At 40.2% G+C, this 16,033-nt stretch overlaps 1 protein-coding gene across 1 annotated transcript; it reads left to right on the top strand.

Moving 5' to 3' along the window:
• Nucleotides 1-1,296: 1,296 nt before the first annotated feature.
• LOC100559528 (chitinase-3-like protein 1) lies at nucleotides 1,297-12,386 on the top strand. Its single transcript, XM_003220374.4, has 10 exons — nucleotides 1,297-1,449; nucleotides 1,805-1,834; nucleotides 3,139-3,340; nucleotides 4,248-4,304; nucleotides 6,973-7,123; nucleotides 7,714-7,841; nucleotides 8,377-8,512; nucleotides 8,965-9,147; nucleotides 10,308-10,424; nucleotides 11,828-12,386. Exons 1-10 carry the CDS (start codon nucleotides 1,425-1,427, stop codon nucleotides 11,981-11,983), a joined length of 1,185 nt encoding a protein of 394 aa, XP_003220422.1. The 5' UTR covers nucleotides 1,297-1,424; the 3' UTR covers nucleotides 11,984-12,386.
• Nucleotides 12,387-16,033: the final 3,647 nt, after the last annotated feature.

Here is a 16,033-nt window from a genome sequence, read left to right as displayed (position 1 = left end):
AAGTCGTTTCAGACTTGAGGAGATCCTAAGTCTAAATTTTAGGCCGGTGACCAGGGAAGTGACCTTGGAGGGCCGTATCTGGCCCACAGGCCTTCGTTTGGGGACTCCTGATCTGAACAGTGTCAAGCACAAAAAGTGATGCTTGTGAAAAGTTCCAAATTCTCCCTACCGACATGTTGCTGCAAAGCTTATCTGCTCTATCTTTTACCTTTAGACTGTTGATGAAAACTTGGTCTGAAAGGCATGTCACCGCCTTTCAGACCAAAAGTCTCCCTACTGGACATGTTGCTGCAAAGCTCATCTGCTCTATCTTTTGCCTTTAGGCTGTTGATGAAGGCTTGGTCTGAAAGGCATGTCACTGTCACTAGGTTTATGCACAGTTCTGTTTATTCCTTACTAGAGCTAAAACTGGAATATGAAGAGAGAACAATGATTAAAAAGTTACCCATGGGACTATAAGTTTAAGAATTCCCCAGCAAGTATGGTTACTATGGCCATCATGACTGGGAGATATGGGGATATTTATTTATTTATTACAATACTTATATCCCGCCCTTCTCACCCATAGGGGACTCAGGGCAGCTTACAATATTCCCCAGAAGTAACTTTTCCCTGCTCTGACCAGACCTGAGCAGAGAAGAAGCTGCAAAGTTCTCTATTAAGTTTAGTGAACTGCTTTGGTTAAGTTTTCTGAGCTGTTTGCCAGTTAGGCTTTTAGTGCCAATGTCCATTCTCGTTGACAGGTTCTAAAAGTTGTAGGTCAAAAAACAAAGAACTTTTCCAAGTTCTGAGAGAGAGTGTGTGCAGTGCAGTAGTTAGAGTGATGGACTGCAAAGATCCACATTAAATCGTTGTGTACCTTGCTAGGTCTTGCTTTCCCAGCAGCTGTACAAGGCAAGTTTTCGTGTTACACATGATCACAATTGATCAGGATTCTGCACAGTTGAAGTATCCAAATTACATTGAAACCTTTGTGTATATAGTGACTGACACAAAGGCATATTTTTCCAACTATCCCACAAGTATTAAGAGCAGGGGAGATGCAGTGAATGATGGAGAGGGCAGGAGTAACCAACCCCACCTTACACTCCAATTTTCCTTTGGTTGAAGGCTAAACCCCAGCTCAACTAGATTTATTATCCAGGTCAAAATCAAGTGATCAAGGAGGATTTTTCATCACTTTTGGCACTGGTCAGTTTCAAACAGCTGGGTGCAATTAATTAATTAATCCCTCCGGCACAATACCAATTTCAACATTTTTTCTCCTAGACAGTTGCACAATAATTCCCAGAAGTGTTTCACCACAGTCTTTCACTTCCACCCTGCCCAAGTCTTATAAAGCTGTTTCAGAGCAATGCTACAGGTACATCACAGGAAAGGAAGCAGAAGTGCTCGTGGGATATAGAAGAGCAGAGCACCCAACAATGAGCAGAGCAATCATATGGACTGGTAAGGCTTTTGATGAAATGTAAAGTCCTGCTTGGGAACACTACTTCAAATAGAGCTCTCAATACTTCAACAACATATGGGGAGGGTTGGTAAAACATATTTTGAATGCTTGTGGCTAGAAGCCTTTAACACTCCACAGGACCCTCCAGAAAATCCAGTATCAGTGCGTGGGAAAATCCCATAAACCTTGCCAGCTAAGCAAGTATGCTTTCTGCCTCAGCTAAGAATATGTCCTGCATTCATTTCAGTTCCTTTATTATTCAAAAGAACAACCTTAAAGGGAAAACTATTCAGATGATTATTTTTGGTGTTTATAGCTTTGTCCTAGCATAATCTCTCTCTCTTTTTCCATTAGGTATAGTGGCATTGATATGTCTACAGCAAGGTATGTCACTGTTTCTTTATGTCTTAGTTTTTTTCTTTTCTTCTTCTAAGAGTCAAATTTTTCTAAAGGGTCACCTAATTCTCTTCCCACCAAAGTAAATTCTGGATCTGTAGTGTATCATTTATGGAAATACAGGCAGTCCCCAAGTTATGATCAAGATATGTTCTGTAGTATTTTTAGTTTTGTATAGTTATGAGTAATATTTGTGAGTTATACTTAATTTGTTTGCTGTTAATTATTTCCTATGTAATTGATATGTTTACTTCTGTTGTTTGCTATGTGCGTATTTGTTGTATATTGCCTCTTGTTGTAAGCCGCTCCAAGTCCCCTTGGGGAGGTGGGAAGAGGTCTAAATAAAGTTTATTAATATTATCATTATTACATAGGTTTATTCTTAATTTGAATTTGTATGTAAGTTGGAACAAGTACATTTTTAAGTGTAACTCCAGACACACACATACATATACATATACAAACATATAATTTTAACTTTGGATAGCACAGGGAACGGTTAACATCCCTGTGGTGTTTGTTTTGCTGTCTGTGCCCCTGTTCAGAAGATCTCACTTCATTTTCTGGTCCTGTGATTATTGGCTTGTGGAAACAGAGATTGGTGATAAAGCTTTGGTGGAGACACTTTTTCCCATAATAACTCTTTCAGGAGTGAATTTCCCTTCTGATGAGTAGATGTCTCTCACTTCCTGTTGTCTCACCCCCATTCTTAACTATATGTCATTTGTAAGTCAAATTTTTGTAACTCGGGGACCAGATTTTGCTACCTCTCTTCTTGTGAGAGTTATTCTTTATTGCTTTGCTTGATCTTTTTGGCACCCTCTGAAGCTGTAGAATATCCTGTAATAATTAGAACTATATAAGTTATTTCAGATGTCTAGCAGCTTGTAGTTCCTAGCTCACTTCCCATTAGTGTCTGTGGGGAATTGTGTTTTTTTTCCTCGAATATACTTTACTTTATGTTTGCCATTTTGATGTTCATTCACCAAGTTGAAGAGATCTTCTTGAACCGCAGTGGCTTGCAGCTCCCATGTCTTTGGGGCGTGAATCTTCTCTAGGTCTTATTATCCAATGTGCTGAATGCTAACCCAATGTAAGTTCAGCATCTTCAGAGCTGTCCTACACTGTGTCTGCATTACACAAACTTTGATGTCCAGTTTTGCTGTGACTTCACTAAACTATTTTGTTTGTCATTAATGAAATTGGCATACCTCACTGCTCATACCTAACTCCATTTTGTTTCATGTTCATTGACTATCTTTTCATGTTATCTTTTTGAATCACCATAAAAGTTTCAACCTTTAAGTTGGTTTGCTACTTCACCAACTGGTCTCAGTATCGGGACGGATCGGGACGCTTTATCACGGACGACATTGATCCAGGCCTCTGCACCCACATCATTTATGCTTTTGCCAGCATAAAAGACAACATGATTGCAGCCACTGAGTGGAATGATTTGAGCACATATGACAATATCCACCAACTAAAAACCAGGTAAGTATAGTAATGAAGCACTTACAGAGTTTGGTTCACAAAGGAGAGATCATTTCAATAGTAGCCTCTCATACTGAGATAGGATAGTTAATGCTAAGGTGGGGGAAATTACTTTTTGGACTACAATTCCCAGAATCTCTCAGCCACCATTTCCATTGGCTGTGCTTACTGGGAATTCTTGAAAGCTGTAGTATTCAAGATACCTCTGAAGCAAGTCCCATTGAAACAGAATTAAGGTCAGAGTCATTTTCACTGTCCCATGCTGATAAAATCATTAATTCAGTTGTGTAAAGATTAGACTCTGAAATTAACAGTCTTTCAGGATGGGTCTCTTTACATGGAAATATCTTCTTTGTTTCTTTGAAATTACCATATTTACTCAAATCTAATGTGCATCTTTTTTAGCTTAATTGCTTTGCCAAAATTGAGGTGTGCGTTAGATCTGATCGCATACCGAAAGGTGCCTTTGCCCCTCCATCAGGGTGAGACTAGCAAACTCACCAGCCTCCACCTGATAGTGGAGCAGGGGCTTCCCTCCCCAAGCATTTCTCCTTCACTTCACAGCTGATCCTTTCCCAGCTCAGAGAAGAGGAGAAATGGTCTCATTTCCCTCCCCAAGCCATTTCTCCTTCATCCCCCAAGTTGGGGACGGAGAAGAAATTGCACCCCTTTCCTTTCCTGGCCATTTCTCCCCAGTCTCCCAACTTGGGAAACGGAGGAGAAATGGAACTGCTTTTCCTCCCTGGCCATTTGAAAGATGCCACCCCCACTGATTTTTGGGAAGGGGAACCACTTGTTATTCTGCCCAAAAGCACCAGTTTCTTGCAAGCAGGCTTTGATTACTTTGGGTTAAAAAAGTATACACTTAATTTTTACTTGCTTTACATCCACTGATTTATTTATTTAGAAATCCCACACTGAAGACTCTTCTCTCTGTTGGTGGATATTCAGCAGGATCTGCTCCGTAAGTCCAAAACTATCAATTTATTCAATTTCTGCCTTTTGTAGCCAAAATCAAAGATACCAAAAGTTCCTCTGAGACTTCAGTATGAGCTTTTAAGGTGATCAAGCCACATCTTCAGATGCACGGCTGAAATTGGAAGTATGGCCACAGGCAAGTGTGAGATTGCAATGTAGTAGCAGACACAGAGATACAAGTTGTGACTATGGTCATAAATCTTCAAAGAGATATGTGAGTTAAAACTGCTTTGCCAATCAGTTGGTCTGTAGTTCTGAGATGCAATATCAATATATAGTTCCACAGATATAATAGTCATTGAAATAAAAGCTCTATAAGAAAGGGTTTGCCATTTAAAATGAAAAATCTACACTATCATAACAAAATACATATTCAACATATCTTTAAGTGTCATGAAGGTTCCCTTTACCCAATTTAATTTGTATTGATCCTATCCCCAGCTCTTTAAAAAAATCAAGTGATGGAAAGAACTTTAAAAATGCAAGTTCCTCCTCCACTATTTTTTCTTTCTCCCCTAGCAGAGGAGTTTCTTTCTGCCATCAAGGCCTTGTCAATCCCTAGCAAAAACATCCATATCTACCTTGATTCTAATCTTCCTAGAGGAGGAGGAGGAGTGGAGGGGCGGGGGGGATAAACTGCCTAAACAGCTTCTACCCTCCCTCAGTTTGCCCTGGCGATGGCGTTCATGGAACAAATAAATTACAACTGTTTTCACTGTGAAATTGTTTCCTTGCAGCTTTAATGTGCAAGGAATTTGGTTGTGGTGCATTTTCCGGGCTGTATGGCCATGTTCCAGAAGCATTCTCTCCTGACGTTTTGCCCACATCTAGGAGATAATACTTATGGAACATCGCCATACAGCCTGGAAGATACACAACAACCCAGTGATTCCGCCCATGAAAGCCGTCAACAACACATTTAATGTAATTGTTTTAAAACACTTTTTTTTACTATATAGTTGTCAAGAGAACATATTTTCTGATTGTTTGTTATTGTTTTTGCAACATATATCCTTGGTATTAGAGTGGAATTAGGGTGAGATTTAGTTGTGGGGTACGATAGATTGTTAAGTAGTATCATCTATCTGACAAGTGTGGTGCTGGAATATTTTCAACGTTCAATGTGTACACAGTGTCTTGTTCTGAGGAGTGGTGTTATGGTGTGACTTGTGTCTGAGGAATGTCTCCTTCATTGACTGTAGAAGGAGGAAGGACACTTGAGGAATTCCTGCATTAAAGCCCTTATGCTTTCCCACAGAACAGGGGAAAATAATGTATCCAGTGGAACTGCAGGGTGTTGACAATGCTTTGTTCTCTCCCAGAGACTGGAAGCTACGAGGGTTGAAGGAAAAGTAATGCCTCCACCGTCATAATTCCTCAACAGATTGCAGTACTAGTATGCGGCAGGTACTGGCTTGTTCAGTAGACTGTCGTCTACAGTTCCATTTGGCAGGAAGCCTTGGCATTGAACGGTTGTGTTGTTAAAGTGCGAAGTATGGAACCCTGACCAGACAGTCAGTCAATGCGCCTTAAGCAACGTGCAGTCATTGAATTCTTAACAGCAGAAGGTGTCACCCCAAATGAGAAAGGCGTCACTTTCATAATTATAACACAAGAGGAGTTCCTGGCAAATTTCAAATCTGTGCGCTTTCATTTCAGACGTCAGCATCCTGGGTACCCATCGTGCTCAGATCTTCCAATAGCCAAGCAAAGCAGTAATGTGGCCCACACGTTCTTGTGAAATGCCAATTATGCTTGAAATTTCTCTCTGAGTGATACGACAATTGCCTTGAATCAATCTGTCAACCTTTTGCTTGTGAAACTCGGTGGTTGCTGCCACAGGACGTCCAACTCTTTGTTTGTCACGCAAGTCAGATGTTCCCACCTCAACATCTTTAAACTTACTCACCCAATGATGCACAGTACTCATATCAACACAATCACCATAAACAGCTTGCATTCTCTGATGAATCTCCTTTGGGGTGACACCTTCTGCTGTCAAGAATTCAATGACTGCACGTTGCTTAAGTTGCATTGACTGACCGTCTGCACAGGGTTCCATACTTTGCACTTTAACAACACAACCGTTCAATGCTAGAATTTCCACCAAATGGAACCGTAGAGGAAAGTCTGCTGAACAAGCCAGTACCTGCCACATAACAGTACTGTCATCTGTTGAGGAGTTACGAAGGTGGAGGCATTACTTTTCATTCGACTCTTGTATTTGGCCAAGGCACCACTGAGTGACCGGGTTCATTATTTCTCCTCCTCCTCTTTCTTTGCCAAGGCTTCATCCTAGTCAATGCCAGGGCAAACTGAGGGAGGGTAGAAGCTGTTTAGGTAGTTTATCCCCCCCTTCCTCCTCCTCCTCCTCCTCTATGCTCATTGTATGTTCTTCCTTCTGCCTTCAAGGACAAGATAGATATGTCACCTGATCACGTTATAAACAAAGGGAATACAGCATTCTTCAGTAATGTATACCCACAAAACAGCAGTTGCTTTTGAAGAAAAAGAATAATAGCAAAGCTGTGCCTAAAAAACAAAATAGATGCCACAGTGGCTTTTACGCTAATACAAAAAAAATCAATGATATTTCTATGAAAAATGAAATATATTTTTAAATCCCCTAATTCCATGTTTTCCATCTGTTACAGCTTTAGACTCATAACAAGATCTCCTGCCACACGCTCAGAATTTGTGATGTCCGTGATTCTGTTTCTTCGGGAAAACAATTTTGATGGCTTGGATCTTTCTTGGCAATATCCAGAACGGAATGATAAAAGACGTTTGGCTTACCTGGTTAAGGTACGTTAAAGCACATGTTAACAGGATTTAACCAAGATATTGATTGAAGAGGCAATTGGACAAACTGACAAAGGATGTCTCAAGGCTACTCAATGTCTCAGCATTGAGTCATTAGTTTTTAAATGAATAATTTAGAAGTGAATTTTTCAGAAATATAAAGGAGTTTTAAGATCTGACCCTGAGTTGTAGAATTTATCAAAGCTCGGAAAAGTTACTTTGTGGACTCTTCTCCCAGAATTTACCAGCCAATATGGCTATCTTAAATTAGAGTCCAACAAAATTTATTTATTTATTATTTGTTTACTATTTATACTCTGCCCTACTCATCCCAAAGGGGACTCAAAGCAGCTTACAATAGGCAACAATTGGATGCCGTACAAACATACATACAAATAAAGTAAAGATATATATTAAAACCCAAAAATCAATTTCCCAACTAATTAGAGCACCCACTCTGTTAGGGAATGAACTGATTGTGGCAGGAAGGAACTTTGATACAAATTGATTATTCTTGTTCGGAACAGCCTAAGTACTTCATAGAATAACAATAGCTAACTGTTCCTTAAATCACAATGATATCTACCCTTTAGGAACTATCTATCGCATTTGAGAAGGAGGCTAAGGACAATCCAAATATGAATAAACTCATTCTGAGTGTTTCAGTACCTGCTGGAAAGGAATTCATTGATAAAGGCTATGATATCAAGAGTATCTCAAGGTAAATCTTTTCAGCTATATTTGTTACAAACAAAGACAAGGCAAAAGGTACTTAGAATGGAAAGCATGCTGACTAGAAAACTGTAGTGTTCATAGGCATTTCATATTGCTAGTCATTTAAATGGTGCAGGTAAATGCTATGAGGATTTGGGGCTCATTTGTGAAACTTCCCTCCTAAAGGGAGAATTAATATCTGGTTTAAAATGAGAATTCAGCCATAGAATTTTACAACATCCTATCCCTGTCCTCTTATGCTGCAATAAAAGATGAAGCTGGGATCCTCTTTTAGTCCCAAATAAAGGAGACTAACATTTAGATAAACCTAACCATTTCACTGATTCAATTACTCTATTCTAGTTGAGATTAAGAGATTAAAAGTAGGGTTTAACCTAACTGTCATGCCTTCAGATTTCCCAGTGGGAAATCTGGTGCAGGTAGCTAAATGGGTACTTTATTTTAATCTTGCAGGCTTGAAATGTAAGCATCATCACACTTACAAAATGGGGCGTGATTTACTGTTTGTTCTCCTCCTACAGTTCTGTAGATTTCCTTAATTTCTTGACCTATGATTTCCATGGTTACTGGGAAGATAACAGTCACAACTACACAGGGCATATCAGTCCCCTTAAGAAGGGCACAGCTGACAGTGGAACTGCGTCGTCTTATAATGTGGTATGTTGTCAGTACCTTCTAATAACTCACTCCACCAGTCAAACAGTTCTCTGCTTTTAACTTTAGGCAACACCTTCTCCCATGGAAATTGTTAAATCTGCACTTTTCATGTCATCACCATACAAAAATGTTTTAAATTTCTATCACTAGATATTCATATACACAGTGTGCCTATAAAGGTCTGCTCCAAGGCACTTTGTTCCATGCATCTGGGAAAACAGTCTATGAAAGCTTATGTTACCAGTCTTTAAAGTGCTACAAGAGACATGCTAATATTCCACACAAACAGCGATGTCTTTGAATATAAATGTTATTAAGTTTATTTGAATAATTGGGTTTCACATGACTGTTGAAGAAATAGCAACCCATCATGTAATATAGCAGAACTGGAATATGCTCAGTGTCCCATCAGATATGCACATTTACTAATCGATTCCTCCTTCTTTTTGCAGGATTTTGCAATAAAATACTTAATAAGGAGGGGTGCTCAAGCTGAGAAGATCATCATGGGAATCCCTGCGTACGGGCAGACTTTCACTCTTTCTTCCAGCCAGACTGGAGTTGGGGCTGTGGCTTCCGGCCCAGGAAATCCTGGTGCTTTCACAAAAAAAGCGGGAATGCTGGCCTATTATGAGGTAGCAATGTTTTCATGCATGTTCGTCTTCCCATTAAACCCATGGAAATCACAGCATCATTCTGTTTTCTAAACCACAGTCAAGGACATGAATTCCTGATTCAGATATGGAATCCCAGCATGAAGTTCTACAACTTTAGAGAGTGAGACAGACAGATAGACAGAAAAGCAGAAAGGCAGACAAACAGCATGGTGTGGTGGTCTGTGTATTGAACTTGGACCCCAGGAGCTGAGTCAGGTTTGAACGCCCACTCAGCAATGCAAACTTATTGTATAATAAAGTTATATTCTCTCAGCCCTCAAGAAAAGCAATGTAAAACCTTGTAGTATATGTAGTATAGATTTGCCACACATTTGAGTTGACTTGAAGGATATAACAACCACTACCATAGCAAATAGTATGTAATTATACACACACATACATAATTTCTTGAAAATGTTACCCTTTTTTTGAATGAGCACTCTTAGAAGCTCAATCCCCAGCCAGCATGACCATTGGTTGTGGGATGGTCATGCCGGATTGGGTTCCTAGAAGCCCAATTCCCAGTCGATATGACCAGCCCACAGCCACAGGTCATGGTGGCTGGGAGATTATGGGAGTGATTGTGCAAAAAGATAAATGCTTCATGTATAGCTCACATACAAGAAGCATTCATCTAACTCCAAAGTTTACTTCATGTGGGAGGTTACAATGTTCAGTCCCACTGCCTAAGATGTGGGGTTCCCTCCAGGCCTCCAACACCATGTTTTGACCATGAACGTCTACAGTGAATGAGGAATTTTTCATATCTGGAGGCTTCCTATGAAGATTAGGCTGCTGCAAGATATTTTGCTGTGAGAACAAAAAGCATCTCTGGACAAGGGCCATAAGATCCCAAACTGACAAGCCTACTGATACAGAAGAAACCCTCACTGATGCCAATGATCAGATATTGTGTGGTGGGGATTGCCCCTGTGTAATGGACTATATGGGTCTGCTTTGTGTACATCCACACATTTATATGTATTTCATGTAAAGACAAAATATCCATAAGCAGGTATTTAAGGTCCAAGTCATCTAGAGGTTTAAAGGTTAAACCCAGAAATTTAAATTGAAGTCTAGAACTACTTTTTATTAACCTGTTTATGTAATATGTATCTCTTACAACTTGTTTCTGCCAGATCTGCAGTTTCAATCATGGTGCCAGGAAAGTACAGATTGAGGAGCAAGCAGTTCCATACTCTTACAAAGGAAACCAATGGGTAGGATATGAAGATGTGCAAAGTGTTGCGCTTAAGGCAAGTATTGTCAAAAGTTTCACTCCCTGTTTTCATTAAATAATGTCACCTAGGGGTGCTAGTGAGTGGCTTACAAAGATTGTATAATAATGTGAGAATTAGTTCTAGTCATATATTGCTAGTTTTGGAAGCACGGGTCCCCAATGTGACAGTCCCTTTCATAACACAAGGAAAAGGCCATAAATTCAGAAAACTGTATTGATCTAGATGATGCCTCACTACCTCCCCAAAGCTACCTTCACAACAAGGTGACACTCTAACTAAAGCCTTTCTGAGTCACTGGATAGCGGACTGCTAGAAAATGATGTCTGTAACACTCTCCTGATTGAAGGGTGTCTTGCGAAAGGGAAAGTTGTGAGGTCCTGTCGCAACTTCTTGGCCCAAGGCACCTCACAACTTGAAGAGCATATTGGTCAACTTCCCCCATGGGAAGCTCAGTTTGGTGAGTTGGGCAATGTGGGGCATGGAGCGACGGGTTCCCCACACCCTCTGATGGGCACCGCCAAAATTGCCACTATGCTTTTATGATGCAGTCCACAGAGGAAAATGGAACTACTGTATTTACTTGAATCTAATGGTCACCTTTTTAAGGCTAAATTACCTTCCCAAATTAAGGGTGCATATTAGATTTGTGTAATACTATAATCTTATTATGATAAGCAAAAGGAGAAGCTACTTCATGAGCAACTGGAGCTCCTATTTGAGGGATGTAATCACTAATTTAATTGCCATGGCTCAATGCTATGCAATGCTGGGATTTGTAGTTTCATGAGGCATCAGCATTCTTTGTCAGTCCCCATGATCCCAAACTACAGCCCCCATGACCCCATAGCATTGAACCAGGGCAGTTAAGGTGGATTCATTCTACAGCATAGATGCTCCCATGATTTTCTTTTCCATTGCTAAAAGTTTTAGTATTTTAACATTTTTGTTTTTAAAGAAGGAATTATGAGCAAGCAGCCACTGTAATGTGCACCTTGTTTGAACAAATTACAAAGAGTGCACTTTTTGCTGCTGCACATAACATTTGGCAGCATATACTTTTTTTGGTTTCAGGGCTTCAAAAACTGAGAAGTGCATTAGATTCGATGGTGCATTAGACTTGAGTAAACTCTCCTTAGGCTCTTGTCTTGTCATCCAACATGTTGTGCAAATGAGTGAAGAGAATAATATAAAGAGATATGATTATAGTATGCATTGTATATTTAGAATTGTCTAGTCACATTGGAGCTAGCAGCTTTATTTGCCAATATTGCATTTGTGTATATTGGTCTTCCATGGGCCATATGTGGACAAATGTTAATGCATTGGACCCACAGGACAGCATATAAGTACATTATATAATCAGCTTGAAAAACTTATTGTGCTTCTAGATTTACCTAATTCTTTGCTTTTTCCTTTAGGTTCAGTATATGAAACAAAACAATTTGGGAGGCATCATGATTTGGGCACTTGACCTAGATGATTTCTCAGGTTCTTTCTGCAATGAAGGAAAATATCCACTGCTTGGAGCTGCTAAAAAAGAGCTGGATAAAAGAACAACCCGTTCTGCAGAATGAATGATCTTGAATATCAAGTGAACCTTGAAGATGCAAGGATGCTTTGTGCTTTTATTCTAGGGAGGAATACAAATGACCAAATTGCCATATGCAAAACATGGTGGCATGATTTACACTTTTTAAAAAAGGCTATATTATAGATCACTATGATTAGTTTTGTGGGGTTCTGTGGTTAATGTAGTTCTGTCCTAACTTGTGTGCTTTAATGGACTGAAGTCATTAATTCAAATTTCTGCACTGCAGCATTTTTTTGTTTGTGTTTCTGTTTTAGAAGATTATAAAATATGTTTGATTCCAGCCTCACTGTCTGAAAAAAAGTAATTTATACTAGAAATTGGGCTAAATATATTGGTTTTAAACATATGTCTAATGATTTCAATTAAACAGTTTTAATTCCTTTCAAGTAGGTTTTCTTTTCTTGACTGGGAAATGGTATTCTTAATTTACAAAATTACATTTGTGCATGTATGTTTTGTGGTGTGGTACTGAGTAGCAAACAGAATGTATTCCATTAATCTTTCATTTCAACTTCATTATTGGGAGAAAACTTCTTTGTATTCAGTTTAGCCCATTCATAGATCAAAGATTCAGTTACACTTAAATATGAAATTTACCTTAATTCAGGAACCTTCAGCAAGAGCTTGAATTGGGAGGTTTGAGAGAAATGCATGAAACTTACAATGCATGTGTTGCTTATTCATAAGACATTGACCACAGTATAGCTAGAGATTAGAGAATAAAGAAAGCATAAGATTCACAGGCAAGCAGCCCGTCTCTGACAAAATGAATTCAGTTCTAGGAGGAAATGGCTTTTTGTGGAGAAGATTGCAGGCAACTTTTGCCTGAAAGGATGTCCTTAACATCTCCATTCTCTCCGATTTCAACTACAACCTTCCCAAAATGGAACAAGGAGGATCAGAACATGTCCCATCAATGGAAGCATTGGTCAAGTTTCTAGTTCTTTCTGTCAGTGGGGATTACTTTATAAATAAGGATCAATAGCTTGGATAGCCCCTTCAATATTCGGAGCAAAATCCAAGGGCTGATATGTGGAAGAATCCAAGCAGGTTCCCCAGAATGCACAAAGAACTGTCCCTCAGGTTTTTCCCCATAGTCATTGTATAAGAAAGTGGTTCTCAACCTGGGGTCCCCAGATGTTTTTGGTCTACAACTCCCAGAAATCCCAGCCAGTTACCAGCTGTTAGGATTTCTGGGAGTTGAAGGCCAAAAACATCTGGGGACCCCAGACTGAGAACCACTGGTATGGGAAGTCTCAAACTGGATCCAACACAGCTGTAGAAATGGAAGCCAAATTGGTGCAAGTGGACACATTCCCTCTTTAATGTATCTCCTGTTCTTTGACGTCTTAAGTAGGATTTAACCATAATAGTAAAAGTAAAGGTTTTCCCCTGACATTAAGTCTAGTCGTGTCTGACTCTGTGGGTTGGTGCTCATCTTCATATCTAAGCCGAAGAGCCGGTGTTGTCCATAGACGCCTCCAAGGTCATGTGACTGGAATGACTGTATGGAGCACCGTTACCTTCCCGCTGGTGCAGCACCTATTGATCTACTCGTATTTGCATGTTTTCGGACTGCTAGGTTGGCAGAAGCTGGGGCTAACAGTGGGAGCTTACCCCACTCCCCGGATTCGGTCAGCAAGTTCAGCAGCTCAGCAGTTTAACCCACTGCACCACCAGAGGCCCCAAATTTAACCATACTTTACTCCTCTAACTAGTTTTAAACCTAAGCTTTATTCAGGCATTTGAAGAATACATGTTGGAATAATGTTTGAAGGGATCATACAGGCACATGTGCCAACTTTATCACATGGAACACTAGGCATATTATTAATTATTTTATCACATATTTCCCATTCATGGGAAGAACCTGTAAGAGTTTTTCATTTCACCAGGTTTCCATCCAATTTTTTAATATGAAAATGCTGTGTGATTCGGAACTGGAGAAATCAATGCCAAAATGACAGTAAAAAGGCATCATTAATAATTTAATAACCAGCCTTGGAATGAAAAAGTCAGACAGCTAAAATATACCTTACAAACACCTCCACAAAAAATCACTCTGCTGTAAAATTTCTACATTTAACCTCAAGACTAACACAGCAAAGCTGCCATGCTGTGCCAAGGTAATGTGTAGTTTAGCCAAACCGATTGGGAACAGAAAGAAACTTTGCTAGTGATCTTAAATAAAAATATACAGATGAAGGTCACAGAACAGAACAGAATCAAAACGCATGGGCACCTCAAAGAGGTAAGACAACAGGACTAGCAAAACAACTTAATCAGCAGAATCAATGCCAACTAAACAGGCACTTCCCATGTAAGGCATAACATGAATGTCCCATAGTACATGAATAACCATAGTACAAAGGCATTTCTGGATTGTGATTCAAAATCAGCTTTCTTAACTTGGAGGCTTTACAGGGCTAATGTTATTTGATGTAGTAAGGAGGATACTGTGTTTATTTTTTTTATAAAAATGTATTCATATTTGTGCATTCATATTTGTAACTCTCCTTATTCTTGAGCTGTAATTGAATTTCTGGTTACCATCAAACACAATAGGGAGCCACAGTGGCACAATGGGTTAAACCAGGCACTGGCAAGCTTTCTAATTTGGGAGACGCATGGCGGGTCAGAGCGGGGTGGGTGGGCCGGGAAAGACGGGAAACATTTGGATCCCAAAAGGGTTGGCCTTCATCAGGATGAGATGGTGGATGAGAGAGAAAATGTGTATGCATTAGACCCTGTATTGCCTACTCCTGATATAGAATCCTAGAATCCCAAAGCTGGAAGAGATTCCCCAGAATCATCCAGTCCAACCCCCTTCCATGTAAGAAGGCACAATCAAAACACTCCCAATAGACAGCCTCTGCGGAAAAGCCTCCAAAAATGGCGGCGATGCCACACTCCCAGGCAGCCCAGGCCACTCTCCAACAGCTCTTGCTCTCAGGAAGTTCTTCCTAATCTTTTTAGTCAAATCCCTTTCCCTGCCATTTGAACCCACTGCTCCCTTGTGCCCTGGTCTCTAGAGCAGCAGAAAGTCAGCTTTCCCCCTCCCTCCTTCCTCCTCCTCAGTAGGACACCCTTGTAAATCTTGAAACAAGGTTCTCATATTTCCTCTCTACCTTCTCTCCTCCCAGCTAAACATCCCCCAGGAGGAAAGGAAGGAGGAAAAAGAGAAGGAAGGGAGAAAGAAAGGGAGGAAGAGAAGGATGGAAAGAAGGAAGGGTGGAAAGGGAGGGAGGGAGGGAGGGAGGGAAGAGAGAAGGAAGGAAAGACAAAAGGAAGGAAGGAAGGAAGGAAGGAAGGAAGGAAGGAAGGAAGGAAGGAAGGAAGGAAGGAAGGAAGGAAGGAAGGAAGGAAAAATAGGGGGAAGGAAGGAGGAAAGGGGGAGGAAGGATGGGTGGAAGAGGGGGAGGGAGAAAGAGGGAGGGAAGAAGGGAGGGAGGCAAGGGAGGAAGGAAGAAGGAAAGAGAGAAAGGATAGGATGGTGTGAGAGAGGAGAGCCTGAGAAAAGAGTCCAAGGTGCAGCATCTGCCCTGGGCTGGCCCATACCTGGGTTAAACCCTTGTGCCCACTGAACAGCTGACCTAAAGGTTAGGAGTTCAAATCCATGAGACGGGGTGAGCTCTTGCCTGTCAGCTTTAGCTTCCCATGCAGGGACATGAGAGAAGCCCCCCACTGGATGGTAACACATCCGGGCGTCCCTTGAGCAACGTCTTTGAAAACAGCTGATTCTCTCACACCAGAAGCAATCACAATTGCCTCAATTTGCTTCTGACATGATAAAAGAAATCTGACACAATTCAGTATTCCACTTTAAAATGTATTGTTTTAAGGACATCCTTTAAAATAGAAAATTGGTATAAAAGTATTTTCATTAAAATAGTATGTATTTCTGTAGAAACAATCAGATATTGTATCTACATTTTCCTTTATTTGAATATCTCCCAAGTTCTATTTAAAGTTCTAGTAATATTTTTAATGTAAGTTCTACCAAGAATAAGGGGGGGGGGGGGATTAAACAAAG

The sequence above is a fragment of the Anolis carolinensis genome, chromosome 4 (genome assembly GCF_035594765.1).
Source record: "Anolis carolinensis isolate JA03-04 chromosome 4, rAnoCar3.1.pri, whole genome shotgun sequence".
Taxonomy (NCBI): Eukaryota; Metazoa; Chordata; class Lepidosauria; order Squamata; family Dactyloidae; genus Anolis; species Anolis carolinensis.
The sequence above is the reverse complement of the archived record's forward strand: the minus strand, read 5'-3'. Positions and strand labels throughout refer to the sequence as shown.

Coding starts and splice junctions, on each gene's coding strand:
- LOC100559528 (XM_003220374.4), top strand. CDS start 1,425: ATGAGCAGAGCAATCATATGGACTG. Junction 1,450..1,804: donor CAGAGCAATCATATGGACTG/GTAAGGCTTTTG, acceptor TTTTTCCATTAG/GTATAGTGGCATTGATATGT. Junction 1,835..3,138: donor ATTGATATGTCTACAGCAAG/GTATGTCACTGT, acceptor TCACCATAAAAG/TTTCAACCTTTAAGTTGGTT.